Source organism: Anas acuta, chromosome 5 (genome assembly GCF_963932015.1).
Source record: "Anas acuta chromosome 5, bAnaAcu1.1, whole genome shotgun sequence".
Classification (NCBI taxonomy): domain Eukaryota; kingdom Metazoa; phylum Chordata; class Aves; order Anseriformes; family Anatidae; genus Anas; species Anas acuta.
This window is the reverse complement of record NC_088983.1, coordinates 60768368-60791905: the sequence shown is the minus strand read 5'-3', so window position 1 is coordinate 60791905 and position 23538 is coordinate 60768368. Positions and strand designations below refer to the sequence as shown.

General features: G+C 38.9%; 1 protein-coding gene across 19 annotated transcripts in view; it reads right to left on the bottom strand.

Moving 5' to 3' along the window:
- Positions 1–23538, bottom strand: part of SOX6 (SRY-box transcription factor 6) — a 380820-nt gene that overhangs the window by 93515 nt on the left and 263767 nt on the right. For 17 of the 19 annotated variants that reach the window (XM_068685194.1, XM_068685208.1, XM_068685193.1 and 14 more), the window contains one exon: positions 7065–7188. In XM_068685194.1, coding sequence (XP_068541295.1) covers positions 7065–7188 — 124 coding nt within the window. The remainder of the gene's footprint in view (positions 1–7064; positions 7189–23538) is intronic. The other 2 variants (XM_068685199.1, XM_068685202.1) reach the window with 1 other exon arrangement.

Here is a 23538-nt window from a genome sequence, read left to right as displayed (position 1 = left end):
ATAAAAGGCAACAAAAAGCCTAGATCTTTTCTTAAAGTACCAAAGCTGTCTCTTTATGGTTAAGCAATTCTACTCATCTCTTTGATATTTATATGAAATTATCTGAATAAATAAGACCCTAATCTAAGTTAAATAATGTTTCTTTCAGAAATATCTTACAACGTTTTAAAAAAATCACAAAGATGTTGAATTAATGATGCTTTAAATGGGGGGGAAAATAACCATCCGAGTTATCAGCATGAACTGCCTTGCAGAACATTTTGGAGGCATTCTTTCTTTAAATATCATGAATTATTCATTCCTGTTCCACACAGCAATCTCTTCTTTCTCCCTCCCCCTCCACATACACTTTTTAAGTTCAATACCAGTTGCTTTATTTGTACTAAAACATTTTCCATGTCAAACATATTTTAAAAAAAATCAAACTCTAGAAGAATTCCCTGCGGCACTCCTTTTTCACAGCTGTCACGCTCCTATGGTTTGAAATAGCCAGATATTTTATACACACACACACACACACACAGAGTTTTTGGCTTCACAATTAACTCAGTAGTATCTCTACCACACCCTGTAGTGTTCTCTTGCTCACCTGTTGGCTACAGTTCTTTTGTTACGGGAAAGTATAATTTTATAGTTACGCCATTTATTTATTATGAACACACAATGCTGTTCCCTTTTTTTTTTCCCTTGTTTTAATACCCTAAATTATGGTTAAGTCCCAGTGTGTTAGTGGTGCCATTATGCTGAGAACAAAAATTAATACTCTGTCAGCATTGGAATACTTTGCTGACACCAAGCAGTAAAAGCAGAGCAAAGGTATCTTCTTTTTTCCCCCTTGAGGAAACTGAGCATGCAGGGAATGGGTTGATTTTAGTTATTAATTACAGAATGTACATACTTTGCCCCTCTAATTTTCCCAGCATAAGAATGGATCAAGAAGCTTCTCAGTAGCTGTCTTGGCAAGAAATCAGTCAATATATTGTAGCAACTTTTTTCAAATTTGTTCCTTAATTTGGAATGTTTGCGTGAGGATCCATTCTTTTAAATTTATACAAAAGAAGACAGAACATGTTCAAACAGGTCTGCTTTAGGTACTGGTGTGTGCTGGCCTTTGATAACCAGGACTGCGAAGAATGCCAAAAGAAGAAAATCTGTCATGTTTTGCAAACTGATCTCTTCAATCTCCTTGCTGCGTTGATTGTCTATTTACATTTGGCTGCTGCTGTTTATATATAAATTGGTGTTTACAAGCCATGGAAAAGCATGCCAGACTTCTGTTTCATTTGTCAGGTTGAGCAACATTTCCAAGCGAATAAAAGCAGCACACAATCGTACCATGCTATTTGACACAGAGATAATATAAATGTTTCTCAGTTTGTCTTGGATGAAGTGATGAAGCCTAGTGGATTTTATTTATAAGATGTATGGACTTACTTTCCAGACCGTGGCTTTGTGAGCTGTAAGGAAAAGAAGGAAGCCTGGCCAAAACAAGAGACAGCTCTTGTGAGACCCACAGTAGGGAAAGTCATTGGTTTCCTACCCATATTTCCAAAAACACACTTATAAGACACAAACTGACTCTCCTCATCTGACTCACAAAGTTTTGGGTTTGATGATGGTTTGCCCATTTGGGGATTATAACTTAAAACCTGTCTCTTCACATATGGATCTCAAACTGCCACTTGCACATTCTCCTTGTATAATCACAGAATAATAGGAAACAGCGGCGGAAGAGCTGTGACAGACCACATACTCCAGGACCTACCCTTCCGGGCATAACGAGCAGACAGAGGAAAGCGTACCTCTGCTCACAACATGCTGGGACACAGCAGGGATACACATGGCCACTCCTGCAATATGGGTGTGCAGGGACATCAAGAGTGAGGAAGAGGTTGACACAGGTAACTGGCTAAGGCAACACTATGCAGCATCTCCTCTGCCTGATGACACATCTTCAGGTCTTCCTGAACAGGGAGGATCCGAGCAGGGTTTGCCACAGCACTGCCTTATGACCATCCTCACATCTCAGTGAAATCAGTTGCCCTAACAATTGTCTGCCTGCAGGGAGAGAACGTTTGTGCGAATCCCGGTTGAAAATATTCAGCTGCCTACTACCACTTCCAGCTCTCAATAGTTAGGAGTGAGGCACATATGGTTTGCAAAAACAGATCCTGAGGTTACAGATTCCTTGTTCCAACCAGTAGAACCCCACAGGGAACACGTGACAGACTAAGCGCTGGGGAATTTCCATTAGAAATGAAACTCATGCAGCACCTCTGCCATGCAAAGAAGATACGGAGCCAACTCAGCACACAGCTGATTTGATGTACATTTTCTGTTCTCACCTGCCAAGAAGAACAGCAGCTTATTGAAAATAGAGTACTGTGCTATTTAAAATTTAAGCCACCTTCCAGCTTTAGGAAAAACTTCTGAAAGGCCCATTCCAAATGGAAACTGCAACAATGGGTATCAGTGAAACCCAGCAGACCTATGAAGATGCTAGCTATGCAGATTAGCTATTGTAATCAATGAGTTTAATTAGTTTTATGACAAATATCTCACAGCGTCGGAATGCTCTGAGGTAAAGCCAGATGACAGTAAGTCTAACAGTTTCTTTTGTCATGCTTTATCTAATTTTGTCTTCAGACACTTTGGAGGAGTTGCTGTTGATCTGCTCCACAGCAAGAACAGAATCATGACAAAAATTTACCTTTATTTCTTACTATTTTTGCCACTGACCAGGCAAATACTCTCAATTTTCGCATTTTATTGTATTGCCATTATAGCAAATTATTTTAGTGTATGAAACAGAATGACCTAGGTGGGCATATAGGGTTTTCTTCTCAACCATTCTAATCATGGTCTTTATACACTTTTGATATGAAATATGAAGACATGCTTTGAAAATACATTGTGGCAGATCACTCTAAAATTTATTTTTTTAAAAAAAAAAAACAACACTTAGAGGTTTACAATCTCCATGCCTCAAAGTGTCTTTTCATTAATATATTTCGTAGGTAAAGACCTGACAGAACACAAAACATTTTCAGAAGACTATCAAGCAAAAGGGGTTGTTGGTTTCCAGGTTGCATGAACTGCTAACATACAGCCAGCACGAAGAGTGGCCCTCTTGCTCTGTGCTCAGAGTACACCCTCACTCTGTAGCTCAAAGAATGGTCTGTCTGCTGCCTAGCATTACCCCGTACCTTTACTCTGTCATCATCCTGCTTCTTTGTTGCCTCTTAGCCATAAACCTGGAAGGAAGTAATGCTTGAGGCACTGCAAGATGGAGGCAGGAGCTGTTTTCCTCCTCATCCCACTCACCTCCTCTTGACCCAGGGCACTAACGGGGAAACACTCATCATATTCAAGGATACTCCAAGCCCACTGACTTCTCCTGGATTCATGTACTCAGTTAAGTGAAGGGAAATTTGCACTGTGAGAAAACGTATGACAATGCTTATGTTACCCACCAGTTCCAAGTAGTAAATATAGTGGTCACAGTCATAAAGCCAGAGTAGCTGCTTTGCTGTACTTGGAATTCAAAATAATCACATTATCTGTGTGGCATCCTGGGGCAAGTATTAGCTTCCTAACAGCTGCCACTCTTGGCTTCCCACTGGAATAAGGGGCAATCCACACAACCAGGTACTCTACGAAGCTCGTCAAGCGCCTGCAGGTCAATAGTCACAACAGTCATTTGAGATGCAGAGCATCCTAAAGTTTTAATTAATCCAGTATACAGTATAAATACTGAAATATGTATAAAAAATTAATTAGGTGGTCTATGCAGCTCTGATTTCTCAATTAGTACTTACCATGCCGGAAAATTATATTACATGACTTTGAGATACATAAGGAAGCATGGGACTTTGGGGATTTTTTTTTTCTAATGTAATTATTACTTGTCATCAGCTCTTGCTAACTTTGCCCTCTTTTACTTCCTAGAGTTCTAAAACATGGAGGAAGAAGGCTACTGCCACCTGATGTTATAGATCCTGCTAGGCAGTAGGAAACTGTTCTGTCAGATACAAATTATAGCTATCATATCAGCAATCATAGCAAATCATAACAGCAATTCCATGAGTTTTCTATTCATAATGACATTTTAGAGCCCAGGAGTTCAGGATCCACTAAGGTATGTTCTGGAAGGGCCTCAGAGCCTGCTAAATTCTCTTTCTCTTCTAGAGATCTTTCTGTTGAGGGCGTAACCCACCATTGTTAGTTACAGGAATAGCATTGTCTTACTTCAAGGAAGAGTTTAAATGCAGATTTGCAACGGTACTCAAGCTGCCTTCTTGACATTGAACTAACCAGCCATGCACGTGGTTCCCACTTGGCCCATGAGCATATATCTGCAGTTATGCCTTCAGTGATTGCGATAATCACAACCCCACCCATACTCCAAGACTCCTTATCCTGGCTGCCCTGGCACACTAACACCAACATGCTGCTTCCAAATCAGAAATGGCTTCTATTTAGCCCATTTTGCAGGCTAGTGAGTAAATGGCTCCGTGCATGCAATCATTTGACGTTTCCTAAGTGGCACAGAGTTTCAAAAGACCCCAGTTCCCACAGCTCCTATTAGTGAAATCCCTCTCACTGTATTTTCTGAATGTCAAGGAAAACTGATTCTGTCAAAACTCAGTCTTGCCTACATCAAACTAGAGTAAAATGAAATAGAAACCAAGCAGGCAAACAAAAAAAACCCTCTAAGTCTCAGAAGGGTTAATGCATCTCCCATCTTTCCTCAGAAGTTTGAGTGAGTTCCAAACTGACAGTTCTAGAGGTGAAACTTTCATTTCTCACAAAGGTAGAAGAGTACAGGTAGTAGCAGTCAAGTTCATAAATATTCCTCAGAAATGACTTTGAAGAACCCTCTATGAAAGAGTGTAACTTAATCTCCAGTTTCATTAATTCCTTAACTACTGTGCTGAGAGTGCCAAAAATAGGAATTAATCAATAGCAACTGTAGTTATGTTTTTTTTAAATCATGATCTTCCTCCACCAGAAGCTACTAACCTGCCTAGCTACCTCTGCCACACATGCTGTACAATTTAATAAATATAGTAAATATTCTCATTTCTTGCCAGCCACTAAGTATAGTCAGATCATTGAGACTTCTGGCCTTTACTAGCATCAGCTGGATAAAACCACTAACATACTAGCAAGCTTCTTAGCTGTGTTCCTATTAGGTCTGTTCTGAGATGTTAGGTCTTGACTTCTGCCTCTATTTCAATCTTTTAAAATTTGTTACATATTGCTTTTTCTTCAATCCATCAAGTAAAAAGTTGGCCTAAAGCTTTATCACCTTCTGCTATGAGGTCAACAGGATCACAGTTAAAGCAATATAAGTTTGATAAAGTGTTAGGATAGGTCCTGCAAGGAACACCTTGTGATAACTGCAGAAATCTGTTCTAGTGCAAAAACTCATGCTAGTATTCTTCCTCCCGAGTCATTATCATACTAAGTAACCTACAGAGCGAAAAGCAACATGATGTGATTTCACATATCACCTTCCAGGGAGATGCACAACCAACAGCTTAATAGTCCCTATTCAGAAAGCATCTCCACCTGAAATGGGAGAAGCAAGGAAACTAAAGCACAGGCTTTTTCTCATCTCCCAGACGAAAGGTATTAACAAGGACGTCGAAGACAATTTCCACAAGTGGCAATTCTTATCGTGTCTTTGGAGAGAAAATATTCTTCACTTTGGTCCCCAACAGTAGTGAGGTGGTGATACGTGTGAATAACCATCAGCCTGTGCCTCCTAGAGCCAGCTGCCTTTCAGAGCTCCATTATCTGGTTCCTGCATACAGTGCCCGTTTGGCAAATTGAAAAAGAACTTTGCGGGTTCTAAAACTGAAAATAAGATAATTAAAAGATTCTCTGTTTTAAAAATACTTGGTGTTCGAAGAGGAATGTCTCAAGACTAAAGACGCAGAAGGGAGTTGGACAAACAGAAAGGCTTGCTGAAATCCTGCTTGGCCTCACTTCATCCAACATTAAGTAAACTTGCTAGAAGAGATTTTATGTTCAACCTGCCTTTTAATTAGTTCACTGTTTATATCATCTATTATGAAGCTTTACTTTGAATATGACCCTGCTCCTGCTGCAGTCAACTGCACAAACACCACGAACATCAGGGGGAGCAGGATCAATGCTTTACTTTGTACATTTCATATTTAATGTCAAAAAAAAAAAGAGAAACTGGTATTTATGTTTTGTAGTTATTAGTTATCAGGTTAATATGCTAAAGGCAGCTTGACAGGGAATACTATTAATGAGCAAAATAAGGTGGCTGCTTCTGGATTGAGGTCACTTACAAAGAATGTACAAATGAAAATAAGGTTGACTTTTATTTACTTAACTATCTTCCTACATTGAATTCCTTTGGCAACGTGTCTTTAAACATTTAAAGCCCTGTTTACAAGGAGACTCTGAAAGTAGCTTCAAACCATTATATCCCTAATTGAATTCCCCAGGAGTCCTGTAAACTCTGAGGAAAAAAGAAAGAAATCATAACATTTGCTAAATCATCTCAAAACATATTTCACTGCAAGGTTATGTGACCTGTTACAAGCCTGAATGATGACTGGGATTGAACTACTGAAACCTTTTATTATTCAGATTGAAATCAAACAAAAAGTTGCCCATTTGAAGCCTGATAATTAAATTATACTTGCTCTGACTTTTATCACTAATTAAGAGTAAGAATTTTGGCACAAGACAAGTATACTGAAGATAACACAATTAATTACAGATACGTAGCTTTTGTATAATGGCACAGGGCAGACCAGATGCAAATTAGTAGATGAGCAGGCCAATATTTGAAGCAAATGATTTTGTGGGAAATAAAAGTAAAAAAATGTGACAATGTTTCAATAACCAATATTCCATCCGACTCCATCAAACCAGAAGTGCTTCTAAGCAGTTGCAAGACTTCACACTATTTCCAACCAGCTACGCCAGCTGCGTAGCATCATCTACATGAGACAGATCACATAAGAAGCTGCAGTTAATATCTTTAAATGTTAAATAGTTTCACATCCCTGTCAGCTTACCTGGCTTGTAAGTTATTCCAGGGGGGAAGAGGAATCCTTGCTGGGCTGCAGCAGCCGCTGCCAGTGTCCGCTGGTCGTGTGGAAAAATTGGGATCATGAGCGGAGGCATGTGACCCTGAACCTGCTAAACAGAAGAGAGCCTCTGATCAGAAATAGCACAAATTTGTCTTGACAGGTATTTCTCCAGTACTGATAGTGTTCTTGTGTTCACAAAGTCCCACGGAACCTTCTCCTTAATGTAATCCCTGCCAATTTCACATTATCACATCAAAGCCCTCACTAACATTGTTTTCCCTCAGTGTCAAAGGTGTAGCAGCCTCAGTGAACTGCACATTTTCCTACTTCTTGCCTTTTTTTTTTTTTTAATTAATATTCCCAGTCCTGGCACAAGGTAAAAATGTACAAAACCTTTCGAATATACCACATTTTTATTTTTTTTATAAAAAAGAAGATGCATTTCTATTAAATCTATTTTCATGCATTTCTATTAAATTTTCACAAGTTTTCTCAGTTCTGGTCACAGACAGCAGAGTGACAAGCATTTTAGAAGTAACCTAACACTGCAGTAACTACTTTGATGTTCAAATTTTAGTATCCTTAGGGTAATTTTAATTCTGAGATCTTACAACATCATATTGTTCATATGTATTACCAACAACTCAGGTATGGTATTTCAAAATCTCACCGCAGTGTTAAAAAGTCTCCTAGACAACACCCCAGCTCTTAAGATTTAAGGCTCCAACATCTTGGCTCCCAATTAAACTAACATCCTTTGCCATACACACCTCGCTATAACCTATAAATTGCTCATCTGTCTAAGCACTTTTATAGCTTTATGCACTATCATGCAGCCTGGTAATTATGGAGCTGTATTCAGAGAGCATTGCAGAATAAATCCTACTATATCAAATTTAATTTGACCTTGATAAATGTATCAAAGAGCACAAACATGCAAAAGCAGAAAATACTTCACTTGGTATTAGGATTTGCATTCGACATATAGAAAATGGGAAATATGTCTGTTAAATCCACGTTCTAATTTCCTAGTACCTTAATTTATGCTACACGTGTTTCAGAGACAGTGGCTAGGGTCACAAAGAGTTCTTATCCTTCATTCCTGAACCCCACAAGTATGCAAGCATTTGACTATGATTTGTCTGATTAGTAGTTAAGTAAACATATAATGGTTTATATATCAAAGCTAGTAAACTTAGGAAGAAATTGGTTTTGGGACAGAAAAAAAAAAAAAAAAGTTTGCCCTCATCCTACCATAAATCGGTGGCATTAAATACTATTAAAAAGTTAAAGTACACTTCAAGCAATTTTTTTTTCTTTTTAATTCCTAAAAAACTTTTTTTGGTCAAATCCCATATGGTGACCTATGACATTGTTTAAATAGTGCCAAATTTTCTTGTCACATCCCCATTACTTTCACAACCATTGATGCAGTGCAGAAATGCTACTGTGTGTGTCTATGAGGGCTAATTTACCAACAACTCTTCTCTTGGGAAAGCCCTAAGATGTAGGTTAATAAAGGTCAAGCAAAAAATAAACACTTTACAGTATTTTTTTGAATCCATTTCTCAGGAAAATCAACTTATAATAAAAAGGTCTTTGTGCAATTACTGCTATGGCACTGGGGCGTGAAAGAAACTCGCTTTGAGCAGCTATTTCTTTCGTTTTAGCTGAGGTAAGCCTGGCTATGCATTTTAGGTTATGAGTTAAACTTGGTTAGATTGGAGTTGATCCCCATGTGCCCAGCACAGGCATTTACCTCTGATAAAATGGTGCTAGTTTTGCTGCACAATATTACTTTACCCTGGCTCTACAGAAGGATAGCAAATGAAAACATAGGCTTTGTCTGAAAGAAACAACTACAAGATACTGTAGGAATTCAAAACAATACAATTGACAATCATTTCCAGTAGTTTCCAATTGCAGTCTAATCAAATGGGCCCAAGGTTTCAGTCACCACACGCAGCCGGCGTTTCCTGGGGGTTGGCTACGAGACACCAAAGCATAGGAGAGCTCAGACCACGTACTGTGGTTAGAGCGATGGTGCAAACATACCCACAGCAACACTTGGCACCGCAATATCATAAAAGTCATCTGAAACATGCAGTTAGGGCCAAACCCTACAACGGTCATCTCATTGGCCTCTTCCCCAGGCAATCCTGTGGAGCTGGATGCCCTCCACCAGATCCAAAAGCCGTATCCTACTAAGACACTCAAATGAATTCTGTAGGTGTGGAGAATTCCCACTGCATGTTCTGCCTGTCTGCTATTCTTCCTCCAAGTAGTGCTCTGAATGCAGGATCAGGCCCCCAGCCTATATATATCACCGTACCTCTGACTAAATGCAGCTTATACTTAGGGTGCAAGTTTTAGCTTACACTTCGCAGAGCTATACAGACTGAAACAAGCCCACACTGAACGGCAGCCCTTCCCTCCCACTGGTCTTCCCACTGGCACATATGAAATACTATTCCTGGGTCAATGCTGGTTTCAGCCGAAATTATTTTATACGTAGATGTCAATTTTCAGCTCAGGTCAACTGAGAAGCACAAGCAAGCATTAAAAGGCAAGCGAATGTATAAGCATCACTGATAAGTGTATTGTTAAAGATAAAGAATGAATACCAATGATAGACACCTTTTTTTTTTTTTCTTTTTTACATTTTTTTCCCTGTTCTTTATTATTATTTTCTTCTTCTTCTATTTTGATTTTACTGAGGGGGGGAGAAGCTGGGAGGAGGGATTGATTGGCGGACTTCATAAAATCGGCTACATGCCCAGAAATTTTAATTGCTGAGTTGTTCAGTTGTTCCTCAGGTCTTTCTGAAAACCAAGACGGTAGCAGATGCCCGAGAAACACTTCGACTCTGTCTCCTCACATTCATAAAAATAGTGTATTGTTGGATCGGCGCTTTCCCCTTTTGTCTCCTCTGTGCTAAGTTGTTGATGATGCCATTTTTTGCCATCTGCCCCAGAGCTTCATTAAAGATACATGAATGGACTAACTGGGCTGCTATCTTGTGAGGAACAGGTGCTATTGTTTGTCCCTGAAGACTTGCACTAAAGATCTCACTCAGAATACTTGAGAAAGAGCATCTGCAGCAGTCAGTCAGAGAGTAACTTGGCAGAGCCTGTACTATGGGCTAATATGCAAACAGTGACACTCAGGGGGACTCATTTTCTCTTTCATGAAGATTATTTATATATTTTTTTTTGTGATGGGTAACAAATGTTTGGTTTTGAACAATTCTGCCCATCTATATCTTTAACTGAACTGTAACAAACCCCAAAGGAATACTGAGGTTGTTCCTTCCAAAATTCAGTTCTGCAGCCACAAATAAAAACTCTTATATAAAGATACTTCGTGAGATTAACTTCTCTTTATATGCAACAAGCTCAGGTTTAACTGTGCTAAACATGAGAAGCCACCAAGATTAGGGAACTCTTAAAAGGTAGTGCACCATTCCTTTAATATCCCATCACAACTCTGACAGCCCTTGGGAACTGATTACAGCACTTCCTTGCCTGAGATCTAAGTCAGGAAGCAACTTTAGAGCAAATCAGCCCTGATTAGTTCAAGAAGCAACTTCCAATTTGATTCTCCCTGAAATAATACAAGCTAGTGGCCCGTTTGATAAACTGGGCAAATCTGCAGTGTTGTGAATGCTAATCTCCAAAGCCAGCTGGACAATCCCCCTTGTTAGAAAGTCACCAACGTTTAGTGCTGTGCATGCAAAATGGAAGCCAGTGTGATACGGCATGCCTCTGTAATGCCCTGAATGAAAATGATCTGCCTCTTCTGGACAGGGAACACGGCACGTCTGGTGTGACTAAGGAATGGGAAGGGTTCTGTCTTTAAAAAAGAAAAACTGCCTCCAAAACAACTAACACTCTGGCTAGTGAAGCAAAGGCACTCAGAGAAAAGGATGGCAACAGCACAAGCAAAAAGGCAGCTCACGCATTTCCGTGTAGCTGTGATGATCCCAGGCCTCAGGAGCAGAATGAAATCCCACCCTATAGGGGTGGCTGAATTCTTCACTAGCCTTTCAGGATTGCGCTTGACAATTGCCTCTCTTGCATGGTTTGCTTCAGTAAAGGGGAGAAGTAGGTGGCACTGAGAGAAAGCACAGATTTTATAATATTTTATCCATTGCTAAAAGATTTTTCTATTGAAGTGTGATAGGCCAAATACACCCTAATTGCCTAGAATAATCCGATACCGCTATTTAAAACCATTGTCCCTGACTTGTGTCGCCAACAAAAGGTCTGGACCCTAATTCTCAACTTAGAGAATCTTGAGATCTCTACTGAATCCAAAGGACTACACCACCACGGGGTAGCTGAGAAACCACTCTTTGAAATCACTGAACTGAGGTGCCTTTTTTTTTTTTTTTTTTTAATTTAGTCTAAAATGTTTAGTACCTTTTGTTCCCGAACTAAGTAAATACAGTGATGTTGTAGACTCTGTGAGAACCTAATGCATTCACAGGCGGGTTCAAATTTTTCATAGTTTAAACTTAAATTTCTATGTAAGATTTTTGAACTTCTTGACTAATTGGTACAGCCAGACTACAACTTTATCCTGTCTGTGGAATCATCAAGCTTTTAATTTCCATTAGTAAAAAGGCGTTTGAAATGTTCTGCTCCCTCCTTTAAATACTTCAGTGTAACAGAAGAGTTTGCCAGGCAGCAGCATATTAAGTAAAAATGTGTATTTCCAGAATGCTCAAAATACGTGTTTATAAGATGGAAAATAACGGTTATATCTGATAAGTCAATATGTTACATTGTAGGTTTATTTATTTTAAAAATCTTACTGGTACTGAAAGCAGTGTTTGTGCCCACAATACTAATACAAGTTTTTAAATATTTTGCATAGTATATGTATTTACCTCTTCTGCATTTTAAATAGTCTGAATATGATATATGACACTATTGTTTGTATGCCACCATTGGCATTTTATTTAAAACAAGTGCTTTTTTCTTGTTCTTTGTCTGAGAAAAAATTAAAAAATATATATTTAATTGATATTATTTTAATTAGATCATTTTGGCAACAGAGCAAGAAAGCAAACACCATGTTGCACAAAGAAGTAGGGGCATTTCCTGGCAGAACTCACGTATGTCCATGATAGTCCCTGGGACCACTTAATGCTAAAAAGCAGTAATGCACTAAGACCTTTTGCAGGTTTATGCCCAAATCTCCTCTCCATCTCTGACAATATTCTAATGAAATCATGCTATGACTGAGCCTTTTTTTGATCCCTGAAAATGGTCTATTTAGCAGACTGCAGAAGAATTGTACTGAACAACTGAAAAGGTCTCTGGTTAAAATTGAATGGTCTGGTTGTTTCGTTTGTGCCATTCCGGCGAAGCCAAGTGACTGTCAGGCTGGGTTAACTGACCACTTGTAAAGGCTTTGGCTACTTTGTGTGCCTGTGGTGGCTGGGCCTTTTGTTCTGACCTCAGAAATGTAACTGATGAACTATCAAGGCTTTGAATTAATGCACCATCAATGCCTAACATTCTCTAATGTTAAAATAATATGTGAGAGTGCTTCCAAACGCTCAAGTGAGAAATCCTGTCTAGCACAAGTCATCCCAGGGAATCGTCTGTGGCTGCAAAAGAAGGAGTGAGCATCTAAGGAAGATGGGCTCCAGCAGACCAAAAGTGACCATGCAGGCACTGTATCACAGCTAACACACCGAAAATGGCACTGACAGAGCTCCCACTCTGAAAATTATACACTGGCTACTTTCTGCTCCTGCTAGCAATATAGAATCACTAGAGCTGTATCTATACAGGGAGGTATATTACGTTCTAATTTATCTGCCATCTAATTATCTACAGTCTAATTGAAAAATATTTCCTCTCAGTGAAAGTACATGAGCCACAAAGAAAATGTCTGCCAATGAGATCCCAGGGGGAGTGCTGGCAAATAAACTGTAAAAAAGATACCATGGACTTGCAAAGTGAGAACATTTCATATGGGAAACAGTATGAAAAATATGTAGCCCACTGCAGAATTTGTAAATGGATTCTAACTGCCATGTCCTTTCTTTCTCCCTATCCTTTTTCCATTTGTCCAATGGTTCAGCACGATTTGGAGATTTAAGTCCACTGCAGCGGCCACAACATTAATGTGAAAATTGCAGCCATGATCGTAGAGCGAAATAGAGCATCCTTAGTTTTTATTACTTCTTCCTCACTACTTTGAAACTTTAAATGAACTAAACATAAATTCCACCTACTTAGGAAATAAAGAAGAAAGCAACAGAAAAATACTAGCAACCACACAGAAAACAAAACAGTTTAAAACACTAGATCTTGTTACATTTCTATTAGCTTCTCATTATATTTCCCCGTTTTTATCTAGCTCCTTGACTACCTGGAAATAGAGAATTCAACTAAAGATGATCTCATGAAGTTAAGAGTATGATAAATGGTAATTAAATCTATTTAAATTGTCTGTATTTTAAGAAACTCTCACTAGGAGGGATGGAGAACATCTCTGCTGTACAGAAATAAATAAAACATGTTATGCAAAAGTGAATTTATAGTTCATTTGGAATTAGAGATCTACCACCTTTTCAATCCATACAAATGCATAATCTTGTCAATTAAATATTATTGTTAAGGTCTAGTAGTATGTTAAAATCACTTTAAAGTGCAACTAAGGAAAATTCATGTGTGTTTATTACTCCTTAAGGGTCTATTAGTGGGTATTTTATTCAGATTTGTGTTGTAAAATCTGCATAAACTCAGCATATTGTTATCCCCATGTGTGCATTTGTTTGGTTAAAGCATAACAGCAAATCTCTATTTCTGCAACTTCTGGAAAAGTCAAGAGAACTAAAATAGTCCTAATTTTAATCAGATACAAACAGTTATCTCTACAGAAGTGAAGAGTTGACTATTATGCAAATTGTCACGGTTAGTGGTCACCAAGCCATCACAGAAGACTGAGCAAGTCAATTATTTCAGATATTTCCAAAGACTAGTGAAGATGTATGTTTATTATTTGCACCTCATCTTATTCTTGCCAAAATATGAAAAATATTGCAGCCTAATGATACTTGTTGATATTTTATATACAGAAGCTCCATTACCTGAGCTCAAATCTAAACATAAATTATGTCAGAAATTCCCTATTAGCTCGTGTTTTTATGGTGATATCAAAACATGCAAGATTTTTGGAGTACATTGAAATTTTCTGTTGACGGAAAAAATTAGAGCAAGGGATGCTTTAAAATTTGCATTTCATATTGGTGCTTTCAAGCAGTTTTCCCCCACAACCTTTCAAGAGAGTTCTTTTTTTGAGTAGTAGCCATCACTAATTATTAACATGAAACTAATTCCCTACGTAGGGCTTGCAATGTACAGTGCAACAAATCATCAAATCAACACTGATGACTGCTAAAGGAAGGATTGTCTTTTGCTTTAAAAAATAGCTCCAGGAGAAGTGGGAAGGAAAACAGAAACATCTTTCAATGCCTCTGATCAAAACAGCTTTTTCCTTATACAGGCTAAAAGGAAATAAATAATTAAATAAATAAATAAATAAAAGGTAAAACAAAAGAAGAGATTTTTTTTCAATTATGATAAATCCAGGAGCCACTGATGCTAATAGGTGTTCTACCATTTACTTCATTACTGGGAAGAATTTCAGCCTGACCGGCACATTACTTTTAAAGTTTTCTGTTCTCACCAACATCCCAAGGTTTGTAACTACATTGTATTGTGACTACGTTGCAAAGCAAATACAGCTATTGAATTCTTTACAAATATTAATTAATTCAAGCTCAAAGACCGTATCATGTCTGCAGTGTACACAGGAAGACACTTACTCAAAATGTCCCTGATTTCTTTTTCCACCACAGGAGTAGACAATGCAGAATGGATATAAAACAATTCTACTATAATCTGCTGCTTGTATCCTCTACACCTTCTTGCTCAATTGTATAAAGAGCCACCCAAAGTGCAAAGCTATGGCTAACGAGGGACATGCTCTGCTGAAAATTCAGAATGAGGCAGCTTTGGAGCAGGTACATGCCAGCAGCACTGGGTTTTGCTGAATGCTTTTGTGCTGGCAGGATACAAAAATGGAGGTGAGTCACAGCTGTGAAGAGGAGACGCCTTTCCCACCCCACCCAGTCCTGTGGCTGATTTCTTCAGGTATTTATTCCTTTGTGAATTTATTCTCCCTTGTTGTTTCCCTCCAAATAGCCAGTGTTGCTATTTCTCCTCAACCCTAAACTGATAATATCCAAGAGGCCACGTCAAAGGAGATAGTCACATCTAGTGAAAATATTCTTGTTTCTGTATGTTTCTGAAGAAGGTTTCATGCAGAATAGTAACCCAGATAACTTCCCGAAATCACAGGATGTTTATGGAGTGTCTAGATAGAAACACAAAGGGTTATCACAGGCAATTACGTGGCGGACTGGTTTAAGGCAGAAAACTCCTGTGTCTAGAGATCAAAGTCAAATCAGAATACTGATTGCATGCAAAAATTAATTTGTTCCATCTCTTCCTAGGATTCCTCAGATTTTGACACAATCTGACCATCTTTACTCAGAAACAGCTCCAAGAAACTGGCGTGTTTGCACAGTGTGTCTGAGGTGATTGCCACTGTGAGGTGTACAGTAATTATTGCAGATTTGGGAGTAAGCAAGAGGGAGCTTCTCAAACCCTAGCGACATACACACAGCCTGCTTCCTTCCTATGCCAACTGTGTCTGGCTCAAGGCAGTTATATTGGCTCCTCAAGTTCCTACAGCATTCATGATTCATCCACAAAAACATTTTGAAAGAACAAAATCATTAAAAAGGTAAAATAAGGCAGAAAACCAGGAAAGCAATTTTTAAAGTGGGCATTAGGCTTTTCCTACCCAAGTTTGGGTGTTAAAATTCCAGCACCAGCTTCCCCTCAAAGCTAAATCCACACTGCTGTGCTGCCTGTCTGCAGACTACCCTGATATTCAAGGAGGAATGCCAGTCTCCCAATTCTCTGGCTTTCCCCGATTTGTCAGAACTCCAACGTTATTTAAAGCCAGCTTTTGGCTCGCAAATTGATCGCTGCCACGAATCCTCCGATCAAGTTCCCGCTACGGTGACTCTGCTCTCTTGGTCGGGGCTGTTTTCCTCAGCTGCTGCGGGCAGTCGGTGGGAAGCAGGAGCAGGAGGCTGGGCTGCAGTTCACTTTCTGCCTGCTGAACCCGCGGTGAAGAGCCGGCTCCTCCACAACTGAGTTCGTGTGATGAAACGCACCACGGGCAAATCTACATAGCATTATCGGGCGGCAACAATGGCCCTTTGTCCAGCTGTGGCTGTCCCCCCTCCACAGCCAGGCCTTATCTGCTCAGGAAATGCCTGTTTTAACTGACAGGTAGGAGATTAAATCTACAGCTGCCGAAACACAATCTCCGCTCTGTTAGATAGGCTTTCATTGAAAAGCACTACAAACACATAATTTGTTTATGTTGTACCAGCAATCTTTGACAAAGCAGACTGTCTAGCTGAGACAAATGTGGTTAAACCCATTTATTGTATTATTTCTGCTACACAGAACAAGCTCTTAAAATGTAGAAACTAGACAAGGCACAAAGCTCTAGCTGTCTAAAGAAATCAAGAATAGATGACTTCTTGTTACACTAGCCCCCTTCACACAGCATAGCATGTTCTCTCCTGGAAAACATCCACTGTGATTTCTTTTTTTTTTTTTTTTTTTCCCCTTTCCCTCCCCCCCCCCCTTTTTTTTTTTTAAGTGGGTGGTTCAATGATGTTTATGTTTCCAGGTTTTAAAGTTTCTTTTGTTTCCTCTAGCATCAATAGATAAAAAAATAACTAAGTCAGTCAAAGGATGCCTTCAGTTTAAGAAACAAGGGAATATTTCTGAGAGACTACTCTCAAGGAAAGAATAATTTTCCAGACACGCTGTCTGGTCCTCCTGACTTAATGCACGCTCAAATAGAAGTTTTGCCTGACTAATGAATGCTGGACTGACCCCCCCACCCCCCTTCTCTCTCTGTTTTTTAATCATCAATCACATATTTCTCAAAACATTACTTCATTTTCGTTACACCTTCTGCCTTATTTTAAAATAATATTGCCGGCTGTTTATTTCAAATGAAAGGCATGGGGAACTGATGAATTAAGTGTTTATAAATCCTCGTTTTCGGATTGAAAACAACCTTTTTCATAATGCAAAGGCTTTATAAAAAAAAAACCTGTCTCTTAGCTCTAGTTTCTCCAGGCCATACATTACTCCCAGTAAACTCCCCGACAAGAGCAAAATGTGTACTAGCCGCTGAATACAATAAGGGCAACTTTGGTCTCTCAAGGAGAGCCTCAAAAACTCCCCCTACCTCGGTGGAGCAGGACCCACTCCCGAGAGCAGAGCGTGGCCCACGCCAGCCCCTGCTTGCTGTATTTAAGGCTCTGTTCTCCGGTGATCTGCATATGCAACTCCAATTAATTTTACTGGGAGTCGCGCGCACGCACAGATGTGCTTAGCGACTGGCATATTAAACCATCCCTTTGCTCTGATGAAATTTAATAAATGAGTTTTCCCAGTGTTATTGCTATAGATGTTCAATAAGGAAGATCTTGTAAATCACAGAATTGTTGCTCTAATTGTTAATTATAATTAAAAGGAATAGAAATCAGAAAAGTAGTCAACATCTGAATGTTTTTGTCATTCGCGTTACTTCTGTAGCCCTCTCGCCTCTCCTGGGGCATTCTCCTACATCCCCTTTTGCAGCACACTGGTTTCCTTATTATTTTATTTAACCTTAATCACAACATTCATCTCTGGATTTGAGAGGAAGCTGTACAGAGCTACCATACGAGCTGCCACTCAGAACATTCAGTTTGGCATAAAATTAAAAAAGTATGCAATAAACTGGCTGAATCCATAGGGAATCCCTCAAACAGCATGGATAATGAGGGGAATCCATAACAGACATAAACAAACCCAGAAAGATGTCTGGGGCCAACATCATTATGTAAGATATATGCCCAAGATATATGGGCATACGTTTGAATGTTCAACTTCAAACTCTGCCTGTATTAGATTGATTGAATCTCAGCATGGGGTTCAGTTAATAAACAAACCTTGCCTTTGGAAAATATTTGGGGATGAAATTATGTATTATAGCCAGGCACCTACTACATGTGGCACGAAGATGCCCTTCTGCCTTAAAGCTTTGTTAAAGCAGGATTGTAAAGAAAATTAGAAATCCATACTGTCAGAGGAACAGATACAATTTTCAGGTTAAGTGGCACAACTCTGAAGACAGTTGTTATCCACAGACTGTATTGCAGTCTATGCACCAGGGGCACATGAATAGAATTCACATTAAAAATTTGAGACCGGTTTGAATCTTTGGGCTTTGATTCACACTTCCCATGTTTTTTAAATATGTTACCCGTATTCTCATAAAGGATACAACAATAATGCTAGCAAATCTTTTTGGTAATTATTAATTTCACTGTAGAATAGCTTTTTTGCTATGCTTGGCTTGTTAATAAAATGCATTTTGCTCACCTCAGGGTACACCATTAGCCAGCATACTTGCTCTTTTCCTTTTTTTTCCAGGTTTTGTTTAAAAATTCCTCTTAAACCTGTATATTAATCACTGCTCAGAGGGTGAAAGAATTTGCAGGAGCAGCTGAAGTGCTACTTTTTTTTTCCTGAAGTAGGAACTAGTTAGTGCTGATACTTTTTACATCTATTAGAACAGGAATGAAAGAGACATGCAGAAAGGAAAGAAGAAAAACACAACAGTAAGGATGAGGGCTGACCCGGTGGCACAAGGAAGAATCTAACACAACCTCTTACAGAACTGAGCCATGATGGCATGTCCCAGAGACAGGCAGATCCAGGAAGTTACCCCTGCCATAATTTTTGTCACTTGATTAGGTAAAACGAAAAAAAAAAAAAAAAGAGAAGGAACTCAGCAAAAATGCCTATCCAAACAGACTACCAAAATCAGAGAAGACAAAAAACTTCTTTCGATAGCTCTGTTCTAAGTCTTACATCTGTGTTTACTTGTAAGCTCCATTGTGAAGCCCTGTTTTAGAGTTCAACCATATAGGATACAACTGCCCGTGAATTCAGTACATGTCTTTGGAGCATGTTAGTACTTCTACACGTGGACAGTGCTTAAGTACATTGGAGATACTTTGTGCAACTTTTCTTACTCGTTGGGAGGAAATTATTCTTCAAACAGAAGTACGTACTAACAGCGTTCACTATGGAAGTTAGTGTGTAGTAGTAACATGCCATCATAAAGCCTCGCATCCCAACCAGCAGAAACTTCCCATTTAGACGTTTTCTTAAAGTGAAAGTAAAATCCTCTCTCCATACACATACATACACATGCTTATGTATTTTATGTTACAGAGAAAAGTATATTCTTCATTTATGCATATATAAATATATATATCCAGATTCATATATGCAGAACAGATAATTATATACGCATACGTGTCTGTGTTATATGACCAGTAATGCTTTCCACTTGTTTTCCAATCCTCTTCCTTGAAATTTCAGCTACACAACCTGCCTGCTGCACTCCCAGACAGTCACCACTTGAGTGACTGACTACATGAGACACAAAAGCTGAGCTTCTGGAACACTTACTCTGGGAAGACCACCTCCGTCTCTGTAAGGAGCTACTTTGAGCATGATACGTGTAACATTTCTCTGCTGAGTGAAGAAGTCAGTAAGCCAGCTGTGCTAACCATAGCAGTAGACAACTTGAGTAACAGAAAAACTTATTTGGAAATCACTCTATCACTCACATCTATGATTGCTGAATTTCCTTCTGACTCTTATTTATCAAATCTTTTTTTTTTTTTTTTTTCTTTTTTCCTTTCTCACTTAATCTTTTCACTCCTTGCAGAACTCCTAACATTCACTCTCACTTCATCTCTTTGGAGAGTATTTTCTGCATATAGAAGGTAGCTATCTGGCAGTAAATTCTCCATCCTAGGCCACTGATACCAAAAAAGTCCTGTCCCAAAGCTCTTGTGTTCAATCACAGGATCATAATAAAGTGCATTTGGCTCCCTTGGCTTTCAGACTGTCACTGTTACAAATACAAGAAAAGCTTAGACAGAAAAGTAGCATTATATCAAGGAAATAAGGACACCCCCACAAACATCTATTTTTTTTTTTTTAAGATATGCAGCTGCAACAAATTAAAATCATGCTTTTCTAAAGCCTTCCAAGTACATGTAAGGGTCTTCGTAGTTAACAACACTCTTCCTCACACTTCCTGTTTTGTTAGCACATGCTTTTGTCTCCATTTTCTTTTGGGTTAGATCAGAGTTTTCAGAACATAATTTCCCATTTCAGTTTTGATGCCTTTTACAAAAGAATTTTTAGGGCTTCTCCCCCCACCCCTAGAAATCAGTCTAACTCCAAAATTGTGTCGAAAGACAATATAAGAAAATAAGATTTCAGTACAGAGTTTCTGAGTCATGAGAGTGAATGGGCTGAGCACAGGATCTGTGCAAGACGCATGGACCAACTAATGCGTAAGTTTATTTGCAACAGTGCTGCTATTATGTTTTAAGGGAAATGGAGAGGCGAGGCGTGGTAGTGCATTTTAAGGAAACAGAGAGGAGAGGCTTTGACTACTGTTAGGTCACTAGCAGGCTTAAATGATTTAATGCTTAGATCCTGAAGTTCATCTCCATTCTTTAAACACTTCCAGTGTCTATGTGATATTACTATCTGCATTGCTTTGTGGCGGAATAGAGTAACACCCACTGCATTTCTGACAGTACGTGCATCCCTGATGCCACAGCCCCTGAGTTGGCTGGTGCAGGTGGTGCTGTACTATTTGCAGCTCTCTTACCAACAGCAGAGTGTATATCTAAGTCATTTCAGCACTCGTATTGTATTTTTCAGTACACACCAACGTGATCTTGATTCTCTCTCCTGGAGAAGTCTGGACTGTGTTCAAATCACTCATTCATTTTCCATACTCGCTGACTGGCTTTTGCTGTTACCAGTCACTGCTATAACCTCTGTGCTATGCATAATAAAAATCCTTCCCATCTGAGTTGTCTGCCATGGTTACTGGAAATCTGCTGTATGTAGCATTCCCAAGAGCAGTAAAGGAAGGTACCTTTACTGCAATTGGATAAATATTGCTTTTTATTTAAAGGGAACATCTACCCTCATTGAAACCACATCGAATGGTGACTGCTAATACTGCCCCCACCTCTCCAATCAAACCCATGTTAAATTGCATTTTACTCTTTCTACTGTTGACATAACAACTGCATGTTCCTCTTCACTTTTCATCCCTTACATCAAGGAAAAAAAAATCTGCTCCCTAATATTTCATGGAACTTCACCAGAAAATATAGCTAGCGTAAAACCTATCTGATCACTGCCTACTTATGATGCTTTTTAAGTGGGTTTGCATGTTAATTTACTGCATGCTTTGTTTGTAAATGTGCCTCTGAAATAAATGAAGCATTTACAAATATGATTAATCTACAGATTCAGAAGCAAGTAATAAAGAAACAAATTACTGACTGCCTTTGTCCTTTTACACAGAAGCTAAAATACAACTTTAAAACATTTAAGACTGCACAGCTTTATCTTTTAACTAAGGCTGTTTCAAATAGCAGTTTTCAGCAATCAATTTTTCCTCCAAGTTCCTGATTCCAGTTTCATCTGTATCAGTGTAACTCAGAAGCAACTGCAACACATGCTGTAAACCCACACCAGTGTAAACACATATTCACGATGTTAAAATGAGGCTGTAATTGTACAGTTTTTAAAGTGCTTGTGTAGATTAATATTCTCACCTTTTAACAGATTTAGGCACATCAGCATGAATACAGAAATGCAACAAGTTGAAAATTCAAAGTACATTTACTAGTGTATTTTATGCCACTCACATTTTTAGTCAGACCACCCAGAGCAAAGCAAAGAAAAAAAAGAAAAAAAAAAAAACACACAACAAAAAAAAGCCCTCTGCATTGTTTCCAATAATATGGAAGGAAATTGAGTGTATATTCTCTTCTTCCTGTATTTTCCAGCTAGATTAAGCTGTTGTCTTCACAATTGCCTCCCAGCTGCTGTGACTTGTGAAAACAACAGACCCTGCTCTGTTGTCTGCAGAAAGCCTGGATTGTTATGAGTAACTTTATTGCAGGCACATGAGTGTGTTAAGACTTTAAAACACGCTCAAATGTCATGTGCACACCCAGTGACGGGCAAGAATAATTATGAAAAAACAAGAATTCTATGTCTACAAAACAGTGTCAGACAAAATGGGCCATTCATTGTGTTCCTTTGGGAATGCTTGGACTCTCCAGCCAGAAAACAAAAAAGGCACTTTTTTCCTGCCGTAGGCTGAATACTTAGCTTTGCCATCTGAGCCCTAAGAAAACATGGGCCCCCTCTCTAACTACTGGCTGGCCCGCACACAGTAAAAAGTATTAATGCCCCCCTTTTTTCCAGCAGTTCCCTCTGTGTAGGCTGCGGCCAATGTAAAGTCAATGCAAAGACAAAACAGTTTGCCTAACATTAGTAAAAAAAACATAACTCTTGTACAGTCTGAAAATCCCTCTGACACACAGAGGTTTTATTCTAAGGCATATCCCCTCTGTCCTTCGGCAAGCTACTGTTAATGTTTTTAGCAGGTATTAACTGCTGCCTGCTGCTAGGCTGCAAGCTTTCTAGGAGTCTGCAGACGAGCCCGATTGTGTACAATTGCTAAAAATTATCTGCTTGATTTACTACTGTCCCTTTTCACAATTAGTCTTCCTAATCGGAATCCCTCTGCCCCAGAAAGGATTAACACAAAAGAAAATGCAACATGTCTTAGATGCGCATCGGTTCATTTTGATACCAGATTTTTTTCTCACAGGTGGACTAACTGCAGGCTCATCTGGACAAATTACAAGCAAGTAAAAAGCTTTTTGTGTGATTTTTTAAATCTTTGTTTCTGTGCCAGAGACCATTTGATCAACGCACATTTTTTAAGCTAACAAATCACATTTCTCTGTATTTTCTTTTGACCTAGCGTCTACTCAGTACATTCAGCTGAGTGTCTATACATCTTTAAATAATGTGGTCGTAACAATTCATTACCAAATCCAAGAACTGTTTAACTGAAATAGAAGCAACCCACCATGACTTTAAAGATCCATATTTGTGTTACTCATAAGAAGACCAGAATTATTCCTATGAATTTGGCCCAAAATCAGAAAATGGATTTGCAAGTTACTATTTGATTAAGTCATCTAGCATGGATTTTATTGTGCCATGCTCAAGACAGACCAGGAAATGTGAAAGCAATGGAAACAAATTTTTTGAAGGGCTCTGGTCCATCCATATGTTATATGCATTCATATAAAGCAACAAGATGGGCAAAGGAAGGATGAGTTGTACCTCCAACATTTTCATAGGTTGCTATTTTCTTCATTAAG